This window comes from Oreochromis aureus, linkage group 22 (assembly GCF_013358895.1).
Source record: "Oreochromis aureus strain Israel breed Guangdong linkage group 22, ZZ_aureus, whole genome shotgun sequence".
NCBI classification, from domain to species: Eukaryota; Metazoa; Chordata; class Actinopteri; order Cichliformes; family Cichlidae; genus Oreochromis; species Oreochromis aureus.
In genome coordinates, this window is record NC_052962.1 from 17767513 (window position 1) to 17790370 (window position 22858).

The following is a 22858-nucleotide window of genomic DNA, read 5'->3' on the forward strand; positions in this document are numbered from 1 at the left end:
CGGAAGGGGTTGACTTCAACATATAGAAAATGTGCACAAAAAGGAACCAAAGTTTAGTTTAGAGTTATCTACATTATAAATAACACCTGTTTATATTTCTAGGCTCTCCCATATCACTCTGCTGTGGGAGAGAAACAGAGTGACAGACTCCATTTATTAGACGACAGGTGTGATATGTGCTGTTCTCCTCTTTCCCACCGTGGAAGTGCTTCTCATAATTAAAACCATCTGCAGTGTCACCATAAATATCCCATGCGATCTGTATTGTGCTGTTTTACAAAGCCAACAACAAACTGTGAAGTTCATCGTTATTAAATGTGCCGTACGCAAATGCAGTATTTTAGTCTAGATTTGACCACATAGCTGAAACCTAAGGCTCTAAAATAAATATACTTGTTAGATGTATTGCTCACCAGGCTCACGGCCATGTCAGAGGAGCAAATGAGAGAGAAATACAGCAGAAACTTCTGCAGAGTAAATAGAGATGAACATTTTAGACCGACAGCACTAGCTCAAAACACAAAACTTTGCTATTTTGGAGTCACTGAAACTGAAAATATACCCGTCCCCCCAACCCTGACAAGCATAACCAGAAGAGGATGGATGGATGGATGACACTGTAAGTGATGCTTAAAATTGTTGGTTGGCACTAGTTTCCATGGTATGTTGCAAGGTGAGAATTCACAGTAAGACTATAAGTTCTTAACTGAAGCCAGAAATGAATTAAATACATTTTGACCCCTGAATTTCATGAAAAATGCCCCAAATCAGAATATGTGCTTGTTTTCAAATGGCCAATTTCTAAACTACCCATTCAGTGTTGATGAAACTGTGCACATATTAATTAGAATTATTAATAATTCTAATTGTAAATTCAATTTGATCAGTGTCTAATGATCAAATGTCCATTATTATCTCTATTTAAACTTTGGACCTCTACTCTGATCTTTTTTTTTGTCAGAGAAGCAGGAAATCAATAATGCTGCAAAGTAAAGTTGAATGTTTACTTTAAAAATATTACTTTAATATGTGTTAATTTTCAGCACTTTCAGCTACACTACTGTGACTAAAAAAACCTTCATTAGTCAAATGCATATGTCCTTTGCATGGGTGCCCTGTAAATAAGTTTGGTTGTGGTGACATCCATTGACAGATATGTAGTCAAGTGATGGTCACACCAGCATATATTCATGGCATAATATATCTAGACTGTTTTCTGAATAAATAAACAGACTTTTTCTGATTTTTATTTTGTTCCATAATAAAAAGACATAATATAATCATATGAAGTGATTACAAACAGATGAAAAAACATATGCTTATAATTTATGATTAGAATTCAAACACAGTGCTAGGTTAAAATCCAAAACATTAAATATCTTGGTCGCATAGCCAATCAGCTAATTTAATTTTTGACTGAACATCAAATCCATAAACATCAGATTTTATTTCTGAAGTGGGAAAGTCCTAAAAAAACAACAACAACAAAAAAAAACACTTCACGATTGCAGGCTGTAAAACGAATAGCTATGTTAGCACTGTTAGCATAACCTTGCTAGCTCTATCAGCTAATGCTAGCAAGGTTATTCAACAAGTTACACTGATAGACCTTATGAGTACAGGGCCCAGACACACATTTCTGCTAATTAGTAAGTACCTAACATGATATTAGATCTTCACTCACCAGAAACTGAATGACAATCCTCTAAGAAGGTGTTACAAGCCATATTATTTTTCGGATAATTACTCCAAAAGATAATACACACCACAAGCAGGCTTTGGACTAGGATGTAAAAAATTTCATTTTATATTGTAAAATAGGAAAATTTAACAAGGGTGAGGTTTATATCCAAGAGTTATAAGTAAGGGCTAACTTTAGCAAAAGTTAAGCTTTAATTTGTGTGCCCATCATGTAGAAGATGTGAAAATAAATTGACCTGCTGGTGACAGGAAAAATCAAGTGATCACCAAAGTCATTAGTATTCATCCTCTGGGCATCAATTATATCTGGAACCAATTTCATGGCAATTTACCCAACAGTTTAGATATGTCAGCCTTAAACATGGGGGGGAAAGAGGGGGAAGGTGGCAACCAACCATCATTGCCATCCCAAGACCCTCTCTGCCAGCATGGATAAAACCTCCAGATGCATCAAATCAAGAACAGCTTCAACATGACGATCATGGTTGAAAAGAAAAACCACCTGTTGTCACTCCGCAACAGAGCATCACTGGTCAGAATCAGCTGTGTAAGTGACAAGTGACTCATTGCGAAGGCCTAGTCCACTGATGTCTTTTTTTTTTTAAAGCTATGGTCTGCTAATTTACAGCTTCGCTCCGACTGTGATAATAATTGAAAAACTGTGGTTCATAATTAAAGTCAAATATTCCCTTTTACTGGTTTTAATGATTTATACTTATGTTCAAACAGTTGAGACTGAGAATTAGATCATAAAAATTGTTCAGTGGGAAAATGAAAGTTTGGTAAATTATCAATTAACTCCAGGGAGGCCTTGGCTGTGTGTATAAATCTTGGATTGAAATCACTGCATCGCACACACAAAACTTCATCGCATTCGGAAAAGCCAAGATTACTAAAATATTCCTTGAGTGAGTTTTTGGTCTAGTCCAATTCTACTGGAAAACAGTAGGGGTGATTAAAGCCCAATAAGCAACAAGTACTCTGCCTTTGATGCTGTATTGGCCGATTTCACAGACGTGGATTAGAGGAGTTTGATCCTTACATTGAAGTAGGCTGGAAACGGCTTTAAATCGAGGCACACTGGTGAATTCGACCCAGGAAGTATTTAGAAACGTATCATCAAACATCATTTGTTTCCTTGTTCCGTGTGTTCTCATAAGACTCTTTTTAAACACTCATATTAACTCGTATTTGAAGCTGGCTCGCCTTGATTTTCTGCACAGTAAATTGCATTAGGTCTTTGAACAGCTGCATTAACGCTTTTGTACTTCTGTAGCATTAAAATTTGGGAAAGTTAATTACTTTCCAAGTTTCTCTCTCCTAAGCCGAATTCGAGGATAATGAAAATGAGACACATGACCAAGCAAATATTGCTACAATGCTGCACGAACGGCTGCTGAAGTGAAGGAAGAGTTGGTGCTGGTTGTTACAGATTTTACCAACTGAGAGACTTCACGGACTTCGTGCTGCTTTCTTCTTTGATTCTATCTCTGTATCTAGGCCTCACATGTTTTCCGCACAGTCTGGAGCCCCTCCTGAAAGTGAAAGTGTGTCATCTAATGTACGCTGCCAGCAGCCACTGCTCCTGAGCCGTTCTGGGTATTGCGGATTACATAAACCAAACTGACATGCAGTGTGAAAAAGGCTTCCAATCAGTGGGTTTGAGTGTGTGTGTGTGTGTGTGTGTGTGTGTGTGTGTTCCTCCTCCTATAGTTTCTTTTGCATCCCTGACAACTGAAGCCTGAGCATCTCCAAAGACTTGCACCGCAGGGAGCCTTGTTTTGTATTATCATTAAAGACACATATGGGGTGTGAGAGAGTGTAGTGCTGCATGTATGCCACACTGGATCAAAAATTAGCTCTACACTGAGTGAACAGACTGCGACAAAATACAGCGCTACTGCAGGCGCCTTTGAAATTTTTCAGAAATTCAACAAAAGGGCTATTTTGTACCACTTATTTAAAAGAGAGGTACGCAAAAGATTAGGACAAGGCAATGCAAGAGACGGCAGCATCAAAGACTTCTGCAGCTCTTCCTAGGAAGCAGCTGATGGCTGGCATGCCAGCATTTGTCAGAATATGAAGTTTTGGCAAGTTTTCCATCAGAGCATGCGCGAGAGAAACAAGCTCGTCTCGTGCCATTTTTCTCGTCTCGTGACACACTGGCATAGAACTACATTTTCTGTTTCAGTGAAAGAGCAACAAGTTGTGTATTGTTAGATGTCTAATTGAATGTAAAAGGTTCCCAAAAAGGAAAAAAAAAAAAGCTTGCAAGTAGTGACACAAAGACACACCCTGTAATCCTAAAAAGCCGCGCACCATCAGTGACTAATTGAGAGAGACTGCAGGGCAGAGTGTCAACATCGAAGGCAACAGCGACTTGGCACGGGTGCAATATTTTACCATCTCACTCAGCAGCTGGTGATCATTCCAATCAGATATGGCTGGAAAAACTTACCCCCCCATATCTCCCCTTTTCTTTTCTCATTATCCTCCGAGCATCTTGATTTGCATCTCCAGCAGTTTCGTGTGGATGATAGCCTGTTTTAATCATAGTGGATGTGGATGAGTCACAGCTTAATTGATAAGACAATGGGAGATGGTGAAAATATTTTTCGTATGTTTTGTTGAAGCGTTTCCAATGTTGATACACATTTCAAAGACAAAAAAGACATGTTAGGAAATGATAAATTTACAACAATTTAAAAAAAAAAAAAAAAAAAAAAAGCGGGCACAATGACATCAAATGTTGTCCATTTATTAGATCTACTAATTATTAAAAGAAAAAAAATATGTATTCATTACATTCGTCAATTATTTAATTACAACATAAGGCCACTGGAGTTATTGACGGCATTATTACAGCAGTCATGGTCTTTGAATTCTTGCATTATTATTAGTGCATATTTACCACATTAGTAAACGGAAGGCCAAAAGACAGTATTTTTTGCATGATATCGTACAATAGTGCTGCATGGTCACAATGCAATCATCCACTTTACAGGTTCAAGTGCTATAACAGATCCCCGGAAAATCTGTATTAATGACATGCATTTGGTTGATATAAAACTCTATATGACCTGCCGCAGAGATATAACCCTAAACTGGCAAAATATCAATTTTATTGCTGCAGCTTGCACCGTAACAAATTAGCATACAAAAATATAACATCACAGTAAAAATGTTTTACTACATAGGGCATGGTTGGAATAACAGATGGCTACAGGGGACAATAAATAACCCTTTTTAATACCGAGAGAATATTTACCCTCCACTCAGGCCAAAGATGTAAACTGATGGAAAATTGAAGAGCTGCCACTTCTTAAGTGTTTAACACATAAAGCATTAGCAATGCATCATGGGGGCAATTTCACCGATCATGCATGATCGACACTAAAGCCGTGGAAAGCTAGGCGAAGAAGAGCCTAAGATTGCCGTGGACTATGAATTCCATGCAAGATGCTTCAAACTTACAAAGGCATAGCGTGCTCTTCTATGGAGAGCAGGTCAACCACTATCACTGTTTTAGCCTTACAACATATACAGTCCTGAGTCAAATTTCCTCCTTTTGTGAAATCAACCACAAGTTTCCTACTGGTCATTTGGTACACTTCACGTATTACTTAGCACTGCCCACACAATAATGTACTATGTATACTCTTAAAAAAACCTTTGTGCACTACTGTAAACTTAAACCCATTATTTGTTTTAAATCTACTGTTTTTTCTGACTTGATATGCATTAAATGTGCAATGGTACAAGTTAAAAGCTGCACAGTGCAATGAAACTGTTAATGCACGTTCAGAGCTGCAGATAGACTCTTGCAGCATCTTATCATTTTAGGCCTGAGTCACCCAGGCCTGAGGGGCTGGTCAGTGAACCACTGGCAACCTCTGGTTGCTAGGACAAAATGTGCACTCCCCAACCAGTTGGCAAAAGGTTTCTGGGAGTTGCTGACTGTCGCTAGGTCAGATTGCTTTCAAAAAGGGTAGTGCACCAAAAGCATTCTTGCAATTGTTTTGGTCAGTTTTCATAAAATACACCGACTTGTTTGTGAACACACTGTGAAACTTGAAAGAATGTGATGCACACAAGAGAAAAAGAACATTTGCTTTTAAAGAAAAGGTTGTGCGTTACCACGTCTGCAACTAACATTTTTGAAAGGTGCCACTTTTGCTTTAAAGGTAAACCTTCTCCGTTTCTTGTTTGCGTCACACTTGTCACAGTTTCACAACCACTTGACAAATAGTGTGTGAGTATTTCTAGCCAAGATTACATTTACCAACCAACTAGTGACAAACTGCCTGCAACCGAAGCAAACTCAAGGTTTTCACTCACTGACCGGTCTCTTGGGCCTGTTTCCATGGAGTTTTAGCAATCAATTTCACAGCCACTGCTAGCAACATCCAGCAACCATCTGCAACCTGTCGAGGAATACACATTTTTCCCTTGTGACCGTAGTTGCCAGATGGTCGCCAACAGGTCTTTATGCCTGTGTGACTGAGGCCTTACATTCATTCAATTTGGCAACAGAAGGGATCTTGACTGCTCAAGTCACAGCAATGACACTGTATAAAATGTCTTTTTCTTTTCCTACTTTTTCATATTGTGAGCATACATTCTCAATCAACAACAAAAATCCATTTCAGCACAAAAGTCCCCTAACATCAGTTTATAACAGAACTCCTTTCAGACTGATGGGCAAACAGCCTGGGAAGGTTAATGGTGAGAAAAAGGTCGCAAATTGCTTCATTCAATCTCCTCCATTATCTGCTTCTGCTGTCACAAACTCTGCTCTTTATGTCTTACGTTCATAAATCAAACCCAAAGCACACAAGTATACAAGTTTTCATCTGCGGAGGTTTTGACTGGCGCGAGTCCAAAAGATAAGCCCTCCACTGAACACCTTTGACACATAGAAACAAGAGGTGATAAAGAATTTGAAGAGGACCACAGAATCAATCAGGAAACCATCTGGCATCCCAGCAGCCTGAAGACACCGACAACTGTCTGCTCCTCCACTGTGTTCCCCTTGGACTCCCTGCAGAGCCTGCAGGGCAGCCACACAAGTGACCACAGCGGCGCTTCAGAGGGATCTATAGTTTTCTGATCCTAACAGATGGACACAGAACGAGATCAGGGCAACCCCACAGAGCGATTCGTAAGGGAGAACGCTTCCACGTCTGTGCATACGAATTGCCTCAAAATTACACAATAATTAAACTCATCTCTAAAATAAATCTTTTAAAAACATACTTGACACCACATGAAGTGAATCCTTAAATTATGGCTATAATTTAGTCTTTTCAAGCTGCATTTCATTAAAGAGCACAAAACAGAATTAAGCTGAAAAAAAAAAAAAAGTATTTTAAAAGCTAGCAAAACAGTCCAAGCCATTTTTACCTCTGATTCATATTCATACAAAGCACACAAGAACAGAATACATATGGAGTTTCTCCTGTTATCAGTAGTTGGTAATTACGTTGAAGAGGTACTAGGTACTTGCACAATGCCTTTTTTTTTTTTTTATTAAGTCCCTGGTACGTAGCAAGGAGTGACAAGCACTTTAAATGTCCTGAAAAGGCTCTCAACTCAATACCTGAAAAATTGTTCCACTTCCTACTCAGAAAGAGCCCATTACAAGAAAGGAATGTACAGAAAGGAGATTTAGCCCCCTCTAGAGGATAAGACAAAAATATAAAATAACACCTCACGACATGCCTCTGAACATCACTGCAATTCCAGATGCTAGCTCGTAAGATGGTCAGAGTTTGCTGACTTATTTAATAAGCCGCTGTTTTCTTTCTATATGGATGCACAGCTTTCTTTGTGCCTTTGCCTCTTTCTGGGTAAAGCTTTGCATGCAAACTGAACTAAAAGACTACAATAGCCTTGGAGTAGGTAAGTGAAAAACAGCCCCCAAAAAATATCATAGTAATCCCATGTGTGCAAAGCAGCACTAGTTTCCAAACATCTCTTTAATGAGAAAAATAATGCATAGTCCTATAGGCTTGGTTTTCCCAACAAGTGTATATGCAGTATGCATATGTAGAAAGTAAATAACAGTTAGATTTCACCCAATGAGCAAGAATTTATAGGAGGTTTAAGTCTGAAAGGAAGCGCAACCTCATTTGACGTCCGTTAAGGTTAAGAAAAACATATCCTAGGGTTGGAGCATTACATTCTCTCTTCAAAGAACCACTTTTGGTGGAGGCTATCAGAGCAGGGTTGGAGTGAGGGTGCTGGTGTCCCGTTGTCTGTATTGTCTATTGCCTCAATACACTTCTGGCTGTGGACATGGTACAAACTCCCATCCTGAAAAATTGGAAAAGTATTTTCAAAATGTTATTAGCCATACATGTCTAAAGAACAAAGAGCAGATCTGCGATATTACTTTCATTATTCTTTACACATCAAAGTTTTAGGAGCACCAGAGCGTACAGAACACAGAGGACCTGCCCAGATCGATCTGTACTTTTATTTTTTGCCTTTTTTTTGGCTTCACTTTTCATTTTTCCTCCTTCTATTGCCCAATTCCCCCCTCCTCAAACACTCACTCCACATACCCCGTTTTACATTTATTCCATGTTTTTGGGATCCATTTACATTTAGATAGTGTCATGTCCCTACATTCAAATCACAGTAACTTCCAGTATTGTGTTTTGAATCCTCAGCTTGCTACTAATACACTATATTACAGTTACCATCTGAAACAAACATAAACATAAATTTGAAATCAGTGTGTTTTAAAAGCAAAAAAATGACATGTATTGTTAAAAGCCTATGGGACTGTACAGTGTGTACTAGTTTCTCTCTGAATGGATAAAAGATATAGTCGATGGAACCAGAGAAACTAAGTGGCTGGTTAAAAGGTCACTGTAAGAGCGAGGAACTATAGAGTCAATAATTTAATTCAGTGTTGGGTGTCCATCTTTTAAAACATTTGTGGCAGTTCAAAAAGGAAAATAACTACTAATGTGAAATCAACAAGATGTCACAGAAAATTCAACAAAGAACTATATTTTAGACTTTGACTTTTATATTTTTGACTTTTGTTGCCATGATGCCAGGTCTCTCTTAGAAATGAGATTTTTTACCTGGATAAGTAAAGGACTAATAATATTCCACATATCTTCTCTCCCTGACAGCAACTCAAAAATTAATGACATGCTGCAATTTCAGGGCCACCACATTACTTTCCGTTTCAACACTATTAGTTAAAATTTGGACTTAGGGATAAACAGAGAAACTCACTAGACTAAAATACTTTACACCTTACCTTTCGGAAGATAAATTTCTGGTCTGAAGGTACAGGCTGCCCTCGTGTTCTGCACAGCTGGACAGTCAAGTAAGTACTGATGTTGTCACCCGCGATGCATCCAGCAGGTTCCCTTGTGTTGTAACAGATCTCACCATTCACAGAGTATTCAAAGAACTGTAGGATGAGACAAAACAACTGGGGTCACTGGGCACTTTATTACATACACCTGTTAAACTACTTGTTAATGCACATATCTAAACAGCCAATCGAGACACTGAAGTTCATCAAGTTTCATCAAAATTGGGAAAGAAACGCGATTTTAGTGAGTTTGAACGGGGCATTGTTGTTGATGTCAGACAGGCTTGTCTGATTAAAACAATTTAGGCTGTTGTTGGTGGCATAATAATAGGAGGAAATACTTTTTTGGAACACTTTGGTACCATCACAGCCTACACAAGTACCGTTTCTGACCATCTTCCTAAAGCCTGCTTCCAGCAGAATAATGTGACATGTTCAAATTCAAATCATTTCTAGCTGGCTCCTTGAACATGACAGTGAGTTCACTGTACTCAAATGGCCTCCACAGTCACCAGATCTCAATCTAATAGAGCACATTTTAGGATGTGCTGGAATTTGAGATTCACATCATGTGCAGTTGACAAATCTGCAGTAACTGTCTGATGCTGTCATGTCAATATGGAGCAAAATCTCCAAGGAATATTTCCAGCACCTTGTTGAATCTATGCCACAAAAGATTAAAGCAGCTCTGAGAGCAAAAGGCAATCAAATGAAGCATTAGCATGGTGTTCCTAATACAGCGAACGCGAGTTTATACGTCTTAATAGTCACCTTTTTGTTTTTTAGCTGAGAAAAATGCAACCATTTCAGTTAGCTAAAATCCAGTTAAAACAGAAGAACGGCACTGTTAGGGATCTATATTTAGGATGGAGAGATGGCTTAAGAGTGTGTTTGTGAAAATGTGAAATGCGTCTCTGTAGCATGCCCAGTAGTCTCATAAGGCAGCTATCCCCACTTTCTACAATAATAACATCAGTTTGTGTCCACAGAGATGTTCTGGAATAACAATGCTAAATTTCACAGTGTTTCCTGGATTACTGAATATCGCAAAGGAAAAGGCACTGGGAAATGTGCATTCCCTTTGTATCAACAAAGCCATCATATAATTTTGTAGCCTGGCATAACAGATGATATTCATTATTCCCAGGTCTGTAAGAGTACACAACACAATTCTTGTAGTCTGAGAGGAAATAGGATGACTATATGTTTAATTTGAAAGAAATTGAGATGCTATTTATATCCATGATTACCTTTGTCTACGATAAATGTAAAACAGGGAGTAGTGAAAAACAGAAGGTGAAGACAGGGAAGGAAATAAATGGATCTGCCATGGAGATCAAAAGTGATTTCTAATTATTGCTATCAAATATGCTGGTACACATTAATGCCACTGGATGCCAAAGTTGCAGATAATAGACAGGAACCCAGAGGATGCGCTCTACGAGCAGACAAACCCATAAACTACAGTGGTCATGAAGCAATCTGATTAACTTTAACTAGTCAGTAATGTCTCCCAAAGGTGTGACAATGATCACTTAATGTTATAAAGTGCTTTACAAAACTAAATAAAACCAGACACGGGCCAATAAACCTGAGCCAAAGAACCTGAGCACAGTGGAAGCAATAAAATAAAACACTCTAAATCAAAAACATATCATGCATTTCCAAAAGATTTTAAAAACAAAAATCTTTATACACAGATGATATGAAGGCTCTTATCACAAAAGTCTAATCACCCTTTATTACAAGCCTTGACCTGAGAGAAATCAGCTGGGCTCCACACTCTAAAGGGTCCAGATGGCATTTATTAGGTCAATAAATCAGAGATGTATAGCGAAGCTGTTAAAGGGCAAAAGACTGACAAACACAATTGTTAGGTCAGTTTTTAAAGCCATGAGTGTCCTCTCCATCATTATAATAGTGCCAACTGAAGACGATGGAGACAATATTTGTTTGTTTGGAATGTTTGGAGAAATAAATGTCCAAATTGTGTTTCTCCAAACATTATTTTTCTCTTTTCAAATAGCTCAGAGGACATTCATATTAGATTGATTAATGGCAGTCTTCAAGAGTGCCAGGATTAACTGAACAAGAGTAAACAAATGAGCGCTGAAGCTCACATATAAAAGGGCAAACAGTGTGTTGTGTTCAAAAACCAACATTCAATTAAAATCTAACTGAAAGCTGGGTTTCACATGATTGAAAATGGGCTGCAACCATGTAGCTAATCAGCAAACTAGCTTGTAAACCTGTTTTAAGTTTGGTGAGCTGTTCAGCAAAGGAAGATGCAGGTGCTTTTTCTGTATCACTGGCATTACTTACTTGGTTCTGGCCCATTCCATGACACAGATAGAGGATGACCCTTTGGCCCACCACCACATTCTCATCTGTAGGGTTGTAGTCAAAACAGTAGTTGGTCTTGCCCCGGTTCTTAAGCTAGCAAAAGGCAGCAACAAGATATAATTAGGTAGTGGTACAATCTAGCTTGCAGAAGCTCACAAGGTCTTACTTTGTTCTCACCATTCCAAACATGCCTGGCCGATCATGTGGGACGTGAATATCAGGATAAATGTTATCCAAGTACCACTTGAAGCTCTTGCAGCCCAACTTCTCTCGGAGCATCCTCCGCTCCGTTACATCTCCAAAGGCCTCCTGGAGACAAACATGGCAAATGACAGTTCAACATGATTATTTTAGTTTCACTTTTCTGCCTCTTAAAAAAAAGAAAGCACAGAACTGCTCTGCATTGTGGAAAAAAAGAATCACCAGTGATATCTCATATTCAAATGAAGATTTTAAGTGAGAGCAATGTCAATGTAGTCACCATCAGACAGCTGCTGTGGCCGATGAAGTATTCATAATATACCAGTGGCCTAAAATGGAATACAATAGCACCATCTATGGTCCATTACTCCATACAAAATGTAATTCATTCCAAACAATAGCTCCCCCTCAAACAAACAGAACTTCCAACAGTCAAACAGGATACATGTGTCAATTTTACAGGAATCTCCGTGTGTGCGAGCAAACAGATCGTGCTTGCGTAAACACTGTTATGCATACAAAGTTACACATGTACATATCACGCTGATAAAGACTAGTTAATTAGATTATGAGAAAGAACACCGTCTCCACTTTAATGTGCCAGTGAGCATATGCTCACCACACCTTGCCTGCTGGAAGAAAGATTCAGCAGCACTGCAGGATGATGGATGATGGTGGCCTGCCCAAACACAGCTCTAATTGGCTATTCATCAGTCTATTTAGTGAGAAGAAAGATTCCCAAAGGACGCAGTGCTTTGTCAATGGCTAGGACCAGCATGGACTATCAGAACAATGAGGACTAGTCCAGGACACTTACCAGGCTAATAAGACTTAAATTAAGGATCAGTAAAGGTCCTGATGAAATGCAAAGGTAAGGGCAACCAGCCCAGTGACAGTCCAACCTATATGGATGAATAAACGGTCACAAGAAACGACCTAAGGGAGCAACTAGGAACCGAGAGCACAGAGGTGCCAATTAGTGAAACAGCGGTGGAAAACAAGAGCTAATGATTCCAGAGGGCTGTACTACAAAGCAAGTTAGCCAGCTTTTACAGCCAACTCCTACAGCAACTTTGTAGCCTGAGGTATGACTTCCAGAGCTCACTGCCTAGTAACCAGTATACTCTCTTTAAAAAATAGCATCAGCTTTCCTGTGAAACTTGGTGCATCTATAGGAAGACGGCCCTCTGGATTGCTCTGCGAACATCACTGAGAATTACAAATGTTCAGTGTCGGGAACTTAATTCCTTGAGTGTTTTCTATCCTGTTAGGATGAAGCAATTTCAAAGACAATCCATTGTTTGCTAGGCCTCTATATAGCAAAATACAGTAAATCCTAAAACAGACAGTGTTAAATCCTGGTAGATTACTTGCTGACCTCATAGGAGAGTTGAAGCTGAAAGATTAAAGCTAAATTTGTTGTACATGTTATAAAAATACAGCTAAGCGACACGTTTAGTTTGCAGAATACACAACAGTAATTACAGCATATCCATGCCTTATTAATGAGGCAGTGATTAATAAGCCTATTAACTTTCAGTCTGCATTTTCCTTTTTTTTTGCCAGCTGTCCCTTCTGGCTTTGGCTGCAACAACTGTATTGCTGCTAGCCTAAATTATATTTCTACATTTCTCATATTTATATTTTTTAGTTATATTTAGGTTATATTTGCTCTTTTTTGTGAAAAATACGCATCTCTAGACCTGTCGTTGTTTGCAACTGATCTCTAGCAAGCTCATAACTTAAACTAAAACTTAACGACATTAATTAATATCTTAATTACGATTGCAGTACCCGGATTTTCCCCTCAATCATCCAGTGTTAATAAAGAGTGTCCCTTCAGTTGAGTACAGTTCTCAGTCATTCCTTTGCCTGAGTCATCCTGCACCATTTCATATGTAGATTATTTAAGTTTTACGATGCCTTGTTACTAATTAACAAGCTATAAAAATAGCTCACATGGACTGGCACGTAACCCATCTTGACAGCCACAGTAACCCGTCCTTCTGCAAATCCTAAAAGACTTCCAGATCTCACTGCCTACTGACTATTTTTTCTTCTTTTGCTTCGATTTGGGGATTTCTTGTTTTGTCTGGAAGTTTCGGAGTGAAAGTGTCACAGGCTGTCACAATGTCAGGGAGAAAAAAAAAAAAAAGTAACTATGAATGCATTAGTCTAAGGTTGTTTGGTTCATAATCTACAAAGTAGGGCTGCATTGACTCGAGCGATTCGAGGTTATTTCTGTGATCACCAAAAAAACCTTTACTGGGAAAAAGATGGAGGAATTGCTTCAAACCACATTCAACAACCTCCAGTGTGAAGAAAAGAGAACTTTGTAGCTTCTCCCACACACTCCTGCTTGTTTTAGACAGCAAAAATCTACAATTAAGCTACAGAAGCTAAAATTAAATATGCAGATGAACTGTTAACTTCATCTGATATGATGTTTAAATTACACAGGTTGCTGAAGGCTGACGGCAGCGGGCCCACCTTCTATCGCAGTGACAGCTAATGTGAGCTGCTACTTCTGCATCAAGCAGGAGTGAATTTAAAGGGGGGCATGGGGGGCCTTCGTGTCTTTATTTTTCAGATTTAAAAAGAATATAAAAATACCATATTAATATTTATATGTTAAATTATTGATTTATATATTGATATATTAATTAAATTGTATTAATATTTTAAAATCAAAACAATCATACACCCCCCCCGGGTAAGCTATGATATTAATGGGCAAAGACAGACTACAGAATATAAACAGGCACAGTACATTCATCCAGGAGACTAGTATAAGTTTGTGCCAAGCAAAATTGTAAAATTGTAACTTCTTTGTAAGATATGTTCATTTATAGATATAAACCTTGTCTAGTATTGTTATTGTGTCTAAACACATGTTCAGCTGTAAATCAAACAGGATGAGCAAAAACAGTGCTTGTTTGGAGGGTATGGTGCATTTTTTTTTTTTTTGGCAAGGCTACCTTATGTCAGGGAGATGAGTGCTACCTGATCTGTGCTTAGAGAGCTTTTCCTGTTAACTACACTATCACTCACGCACACACACACACAAAATCAGGGCACCCCCATGGGTCGGCACGGCTCTCACCGTGTCAAGGACAGGTGGGTGACACCCGTTGGCACCAAGTAGCACAGAAAGGTGGTAATCGCACACCGGAATGCCCTGACCCCTGTCACCTTGGGTGTCTGCTGCTCATATATCCCCCGTGTCACTTAATCAGGTGAGCTTTTACAGTGTGCGTGTGTGCGAGAGTGTGTGCGTTTTGGGAGAAGGCAGAGTATTTTTGATATTGTTTTGCATACTGAGAGTGAGTTCACTGGTGAAATTAAGGGGTTAATGAGACAGTGCTGTGGTGAATGCAGCTATTTAAAAAAATAAAGAAATAAATATTCTGCTTTCACATTCACATCATCTGCACACACTCACCAGGCGTGCGTGGGGATTACGATGATAGTAGATCTCCTTGAATTCATCCAGCCAGACCTCAGCTGCTCTCACGCTGTTTGCCAACGCTTTGCTCCGTGAGTAAGGTGCCTTTTTAGGGAAGACATGACCCACGTGGGAGCACGGGTGGACCTCCAGGCTGCCCCCACACTGCCAAATCTAAGACACATCAATAACACCACCACGAGGATTTGGTTAGCCTCTCAGCCATGATTCAATCAGGAAACAAAGCACAGTCTTGTTGCGGAGGAGCTTGGGAACAGAAAAGCTAGCCTGTTGTTGGAAAATATTTTTGGTTTCTTCCCTTTGGGAAATTACAGTTATTGTAGGGAAGGGATGTTCAAATTCTTTGCTGTAATTAAAGTATTAAGCTCTTTGGCCTGCTTTCACTCCATGTTTAGTTTTATTTTCATTGCAGATTCCACATAAATTGAGCAGCTGTCATATGGTTCAACAAATCTAAAGCAGACACTCCTGCCTTTTTAGTGGCTTGCACTGTGAATTGGACCGTAATCCTAAAAGGAGTGCAAGCTTAATGTCAATTTGGACATAACATGTGCTTTACCTATGTTATCATTACATAAATAATACTGTATATGTCCATGAAAACACACAGTTCTTACCCTGAAAGAGAATTCCAGGTTCTCTCCTCCCCACACCTCCATTCCTGTGTCATATGTTCCCAAATAATGGAAGAAGTCCTTCCTCACAGCAAACAGACCACCTGCCATAGTAGGAGACCTCAAGACACCGAAAATAAAAATTATATTACAGGACAACGAGCTCCATCTTATATGAGACAGATGTTATTATCTCAGTATGAAGAAAAAAGTATGATATGTCAGCAGTGTAGGTTCTGTAATAATGTAGCTGCCACACTCAAAGTTACATTTCCAAATATTCATGTGGGATTTTTTCTATTCTTGAGTAATAAAGAGTCCTTAAAAAACACCTGATGACATCTACGGGTGAACGTCGGCGTTTCTGTTCGTAGTCGGGGATGGAGTGCCAGGTAAAGACCAACCGCCAATCAAACCCTCCGATTTGAGGTTCCCCAGCATGGCCTAAATACTGGAAGGTGTTCCAGTCTATCACGTCGATGACGGGGCACACCACGGCCTTCGGCTCCTCTTTGATCCTTGTGGAGAAAAATAGAAAGGAGAAAAAAGGCGAATGTTAGGAGGGAGCAGTGTTACAAAGCAAGCAATTTGTTCATCCATAAAAGTCTCCGTACAAATGTTGGTGCTGCCCTTGTTTGAAAGGCTGGAGCATCGAGACAGTGAGTCAGACACGGCTACATAACAGTGCTCCTGCAGCTGGCTGATAGAGATTCAGAGCTTCCCACTCTGTGACAGCTGGACTAAAAGACAGCCTTTCTAAAGGCCGCACTTTGACAAAATAATCAAGGAGAGAAGGCATTTCTTTTTTTCCCTGGCGAGCGCTCTCTCACCTGTGGAGCACAGGCTCTAACCAGCCGTCGTGACACTCGCAATGACAATCCAGGAAGGTCAGAACCTCGCCTGTGGTGATGGATGCCCCGAGCAACCGGGCCCGCACCAGCCCCTCCCTCTTTGTGGCCCGGATCAGACGCACCTTATTCAAGCCTGAGATGTACTTGTCCAGTGGCTCCTTGAGATGAGCTTTCAGAAATTAAACAGATGAGCAGATAAACCAAATTAAACAATTAGATTTTGTTTTATTTGTTTGTATCAAGAGTTGTTTCTCAAAATCACAACAAATACAAAACCAGAGAAAAATCTATCAGCTACAAATGGAAATGGTAAATGGCCTGCATTTGTATAGCGCTTTACTCAGTCCCTAAGGACCCCAAAGCGCTTTACACTACATTCAGTCATTCACCCATTCACGCACACATTCACACACTGGCAATGGCAAGCTACGTTGTAACCACAGCTGCCCTGGGGCGCACTGACAGAGGCGAGGCTGCCGGACACTGGCGCCACCGGGCCCTCTGACCACCACCAGTAGGCAAACATGGGGTTAGTATCTTGCCCAAGGATATTTGGCATGCAGCCAGGAGGCAGCCTGGGATCGAACCACCGACCTTCTGATTAGTGGCAGACCTGCTCTGCCACCTGAGCCACAGCCACCCCAATAAGGTTTCTCCCTATAGGTCAAATTTTTTATCAGTTCTTGATCAGCATTTCATGCAAGGGAATAAAAAGCAAGCCCAGACAGACAATCGTCTTGTTATCTCTGAGTGCAATCACATTGTAAAATCTGAGAAGGGACAATGCTGGCATGTGGCTCAGGTGTCAGAAGCGTCACAACGCAACGTGAGACTGTTAGAAAAACAAGCCAGCATTGATAAAAGAAGGTGATAAGCTATCTGGCATACATTTCCAATACATTTCCAATGCATTTGGAACAGGCTCCTAATTCCCACCTCTAGAGGAAAAAGTGTTAAACTGTTTGATACACATTTGCCGTATTCACTGGAAAATGGTGAGCTTTCTCTGAAGCAGGTAAACAAGACACACCCACCAGTCTTTTTAGGATAGAATTACTTCCTTTTATGCTCTCAGCCAAATACGCATTAATCCAAAAGGCTAAAGTTACACAATTCTTTGATTTACTCAAGTTCAACATTTAGTAAATAAATATAACCACGAGCAGATGTTAGGGTTGAGGGAGAGGCAGGCATTACTTCATTTATACATTCATGATCGAAAACACTTTAGAAGCATTAAAAGTTTCTCAACTCTTACAAAACAAAAACAAAAAACCCAAAAGAATAAACATATTCTGCATATTTTATATTATTTACTGTTATTATAGGTTATTTGAATATACTTATAGAAGATGTAAAAAATATAACCCTGATGCATGAGATTTCACTTTATCTATATCTTAGTTTATGGCTGCATCTACTGATTGTTTTGGTAATTAAGTATTCAGCTGATTTATCCACTGATTGATAAGAAACACTTGTCTTACTAATGAACAATAACAATTACTCAAAAGAGAAAAAACAAAAGTCTTTGAAAATGAACTGCTCTTTGATATTATTACAAATGGAAACCAATATTTGTAATAATTTCACTGCATACAACATCTGTCAAAATATTAAATCCTTTTTTGTTTATGCGCCATATTTAAGTCATATTTGTTAAAGAAAACATAATTATTAATGCAAAAATAAATAATCCCAAATACAGAAATGTAAAATAAAAAAGGTTTACATGCCACCTAAACTAAACTAAGGCAAATTCAGTCCTTACTCTGTCTTCTTGTAAAGTTTTCTTACATTAATAAGTGGCAAAAAAAAAGAGTTTGAACAGTATTGTACTGTACTGGATTTGAAGTGTGTTTCTGTGTATGTGCATTTTGGTCATGTGCACGAGTGTTTGTATGTGTATGTAAACCTGTGTTGGCTACAATCAAGAAAAATGAGTATATCAACAATCGTAGAACTGCTTTGACAATGAACTACTATTAATTACTTCTTAAAATGTTAACATATTTTCTTACACATACACACTCACACACAAACTATTTACTAGCACACTTAAAAAAAAAACAGACACACACCTGCCTCCACAAAAAAAGAGAACATGAGCGCACACCAATCATCCAGGAGATACAATACTACTTTTTTGCCACAAATTAGTGTAAGAAAGCTTTCCAACACAGATTGAAGGCTGTTGCAAGTATACCTTCTTTTCATTTATTTTTGCATTAGACAAAATGTTTTCTTCAAAAGCAATGTGAACACAATGAAAGGGTTTAATTTGTTTTTGTTTTACAGACATATGTATTTTCTAAGATGAAGCCTGTTGAACAGGTTTGATTAAGGACTTCCACCAGCATTTTTCCAACAAAGGTTTTATTGGTGGTTAGAGCAACCCTTTGTGTATAGACAGACTACGCCTCCAAGTTGAACTACTTACAGTATGATAACTGAGTTAATCCAAAACTATAGAGTTTTGGATTAAACTAAAAATCAAAGCACAAAAATCTGCATCCAGTATTTTATTATAATTTGATGAGCATATTTTCCAGTATCTCTGTTTGACTTGCCTAACTGATAACATGTCAGTATATCCTCCTCCACCCATCTAACTGCTACCCGTCTGTGTGCACCTGTAACAGCACCTGACTGTCAGCCTGCCACCATTCTTGCCCACTGCCTGTCCATCAGTCTGTCTGTGCCTCTACCTTTGTCACTGTAGTCATCCACCAGCACCACCTCTTTCAGCAGGATGTCAGGAGACGTCTCCAGCACACTGTGGACAGTTCTCAGCAGGGTGGACCAGGCCTCGTTGTAGAAAGCAATCACCACAGAGGTCGTGGGCAAGGACCTGTAGTCATACTTCAGCTCTTTGCAGCTGGAGAGAGAGGAGACTTGGTTGTTAGAATGCAGACTAAAAAAGGTGGAGGTGAGGCTGAGTGACTGGAATGACACTGCACAATGTGAGCTGGCTGTGCAAAATTGCATGTAAAGCTGGTTCGTGGTTAACCTTCATACTTTTAAGATTTGATGACCAATAGAAGTAAACACAGAGCATTTATCATTCCATTTTAACAGGAGTTATGACTAAGTTTACGAGTTACATGTCCTCTGAGGTATTTACTGAGCCGTGTAATAGTGTTGCTGGGACATCCAAACTGCAAAGGCTTCTCTTAAACTTTAGATCTGGGCTTTAACATTGCTAACAATAGACAACAGGTTACTTACAGTGGGTTCCATCTCTCTGGCAGCCTGCGGTGCAGTGATATTTTATCACTGACATAAGTGTTAATCTGGTGCGCTTTGATACTTTCCTCTTCTTTTCTTTTCTCCTCTTCGTTCAGATTCAGTTTCACGGCTCTGCCCATTTCTCCCAGGGCTTCTAAATCCAAGGGGGGCTTCTCGTAGACGGGCTTCTTAAGGAGCTCATACTCTTCCTCTCCTGTGACTTCCCGTCGGTTCGTCAAGCTCACTTCCCCCGACTTGCGTTTGAAAAACATAACATATCCCAGAAAAATAGCACCACATATTAAAATAAGTAACTTGGGCCGTTTCCTCCTTCCGTATGCAGCCATCGTTTCGTTTCTTTGCAAGGCGCAAAGTTGGAGACTCTCATGCCCCAAGGAGCTGCACTGTGCTGCAACCTTTGCTGTCCAAGTTGGTTTTGCTAGACTCCACAGCCGCGTCACCTTTCCGTTTGACTTCCAAGTTTCTCCTCCATAGTTCAGGCAAAGTGTAACTCTATCTACGTATAGAGTCCCCAAACTGGGTGAGTCCTCTTACTCAAACGGAGGACGGTGGTCACTCCTCCTCAACTCCGTTACCCTGCGTGCTATTGGAGTGAAGAGGGAAAGGATTAACTAACTCGGATTAGATTAGCTAACAAGTATCTCTTCAGATTAGTTAGCTACCTAACTGCTGGAGGAAAAGAAAACTAGGTCAAATCAAAAGCCTCGTGTGCTGTTTCTTTCAGTTCACTCACTGAGAAAATCAAATATTATAATTAAAAAGATTATTTTTTTCTTTCTCATTCAAGTCTTTATGAATATAGTTTGTGTCCAACCGGTTCACCAAGTGCTATCGAGGAACCGGGATTAACGACATTTACGTGAACAGCAGTAGAAGTTCAAGTCAACTTTTAGTAGCAGAAGTAGCAACTATGTTTCCGGTGTTGTGCCAAAGTAGTTACCCCCGGCAAAAATTGTTTCCCCATCCACGAGAGCGCGCAAAGTAGGAAAATTCCGTTTCCTGGCTTTCATACTACCCCGGAATAAAACCACGTAAAATACTTTACCGTTATTATTATTATTACATTTATTTTATTTTTTGTTCGAAGACTTCAAAAAGGCGTAAAATGACTACCAGGGGTAGACTAGCGTGTATACGTAAAATATGTAACTTCCGCTTTCAATTTTTTTAATCATCAAAAATTGGTTTAAATTGAAAACATAAGGCTGCGTAGTTTTTCTGCATTATTTTTGCCAATTTCTCAGTTTTCGAGTTTGTTGTGCATCACTATTTCATATTATGCCACAAAGCGTTGCAATAGTTACTGTGAAAGCCTGAAAAAAATGAAGTTTATGTTAAGAAGTCATTTTATTTCTATATCCAACTGAAGTTGATATAGAGTGACATCACACAGGTGAGTTATTTATGTTATTTGTTATGAGGCATTATAACCCCAATATCTTATGCAGACCATTGTTTAAAATAATAATATTAATAATAAAATTTTAAAAAGATTTTCCGTCAGCTGTAATGACAGTTTTTAGCACTAAGGTGACCCTAGCAAACCCAGACTCAGCTTCAAAATCGTTTATCTCTGTGTTCTTATTCATACGAGGCCCCTTGTCACTCATATGAAACCGATATGAAAACTCTTGACACGAAAGATGAAATTTGACACAAAATGTATGTTTAAGCAAATTAAAATGCTAAATAATTAAGGCGATCTTTCGAGGCGAGAAGGTAATTTGAGTGGTGCACTGTTTGATCGAGTACCCATATTGTGAAAACCACAAAGAGACACGGGAAGGTAACAAGTCAGCCGGAGTGTTGTAATATACCACGGTAGACTGCCCTTGTCGTGTCTGTCAGAGACTCAACATTCATGTGAGTGCATGAATGAGGGCGTTCTCATTTAGGACGAGATGATGGATAACATTTTCCATGCAACAGATAGCCTACTGTAACAAGTGCAAATCTTAAAAAGGAAATTAAAACAATTATTAGCTGCACCTAATGTGACTGGGATTAGCTCTGAACTCACCAACTGGTTCAACTTGACTGTATTGTTGATCACCCAGTAACCTCTAGGCTATTTATTCATATGCATATTTCATTTGTGTTTTACTAGGGAGGGGCAGGAGAGAAACCGGGGAAACTTGGGCCTTCACTATGTGTAGCATTATATACATTATATATATTTCTGCTTTCTAAATTTTGCAGTGATGGTAAATGGCATGATTGTTAGATAGCACTTCCCTACTCTCCTTGAGCACTCATAGCGTTTTATACAACTTCAACCAAGCACTTTTTTTGTTTTCTATCTAACATTCACACACATTCATATGCCAGTGAACACATCTAAGAACACCTTGGATTTCAGTATTTCATTCAAGGATACTTAGTACTGGAGGGATCAAACCACCAACCTTCCTGAGCTACAGCCACCCCATGTGACATCATTTTATCATGGTGTGTTCCTATAGGACTAGTGTGGATGACGTGCAATCCTCAGGCATCCTGGCTTCCTTCTCCCCCTAGGCTACTTTTAATGACTCGACATTTTAAAACATGAATTTAGTGAATAAAACTTGTCATTTCATCTGCATTTTTTGTGATCACACCTTGTTTTCAGGTCTATGACAGATCATTAATTAATCTGTCAAAGCATCAGAGTAACTGAGCTCGTTTTCATTCAGTTCATTAGAATACAATAGGAACATCCATCCATCCATTCGCTTCCGCTTATCCTTTTCAGGGTCGCGGGGGGCGCTGGAGCCTATCCCAGCTGTCATAGGGCGAGAGGCGGGGTACACCCTGGACAGGCCGCCAGTCTGTCGCAGGGCCAACACACAGGGACAAACAACCATTCACTCGCACATTCACACCTAGTGGCAATTTGGATTTTCCAATTAACCTATCCCCACAAGTTGCATGTCTTTGGACGGTGGGAGGAAGCCGAGTACCGGAGAGAACCCACGCAAACACGGGGAGAACATGCAAACTCCACACAGAAAGACCCCGGCCTGATGTCGGAATTGAACTCAGGACCTTCTTGCTGTGCGGCAACAGTGCTAACCACCGTGCCACCGTGCTGCCCTTGTACAATAGGAACAAC

At 39.5% G+C, this 22858-nt stretch overlaps 1 protein-coding gene across 1 annotated transcript; it reads right to left on the reverse strand.

Moving 5' to 3' along the window:
* Nucleotides 1-4443: 4443 nt before the first annotated feature.
* Nucleotides 4444-20886, reverse strand: galnt12 (UDP-N-acetyl-alpha-D-galactosamine:polypeptide N-acetylgalactosaminyltransferase 12). The gene is made up of 10 exons (XM_031729281.2): nucleotides 19744-20886; nucleotides 19224-19393; nucleotides 16495-16684; nucleotides 15997-16182; nucleotides 15668-15785; nucleotides 15027-15203; nucleotides 11561-11692; nucleotides 11363-11476; nucleotides 8981-9136; nucleotides 4444-8016 (listed from the first exon to the last, which is right to left on the reverse strand). The coding sequence occupies exons 1-10, from the start codon at nucleotides 20088-20090 to the stop codon at nucleotides 7879-7881; spliced, it is 1728 nt and encodes a 575-aa protein (XP_031585141.1). The 5' UTR covers nucleotides 20091-20886; the 3' UTR covers nucleotides 4444-7878.
* Nucleotides 20887-22858: the final 1972 nt, after the last annotated feature.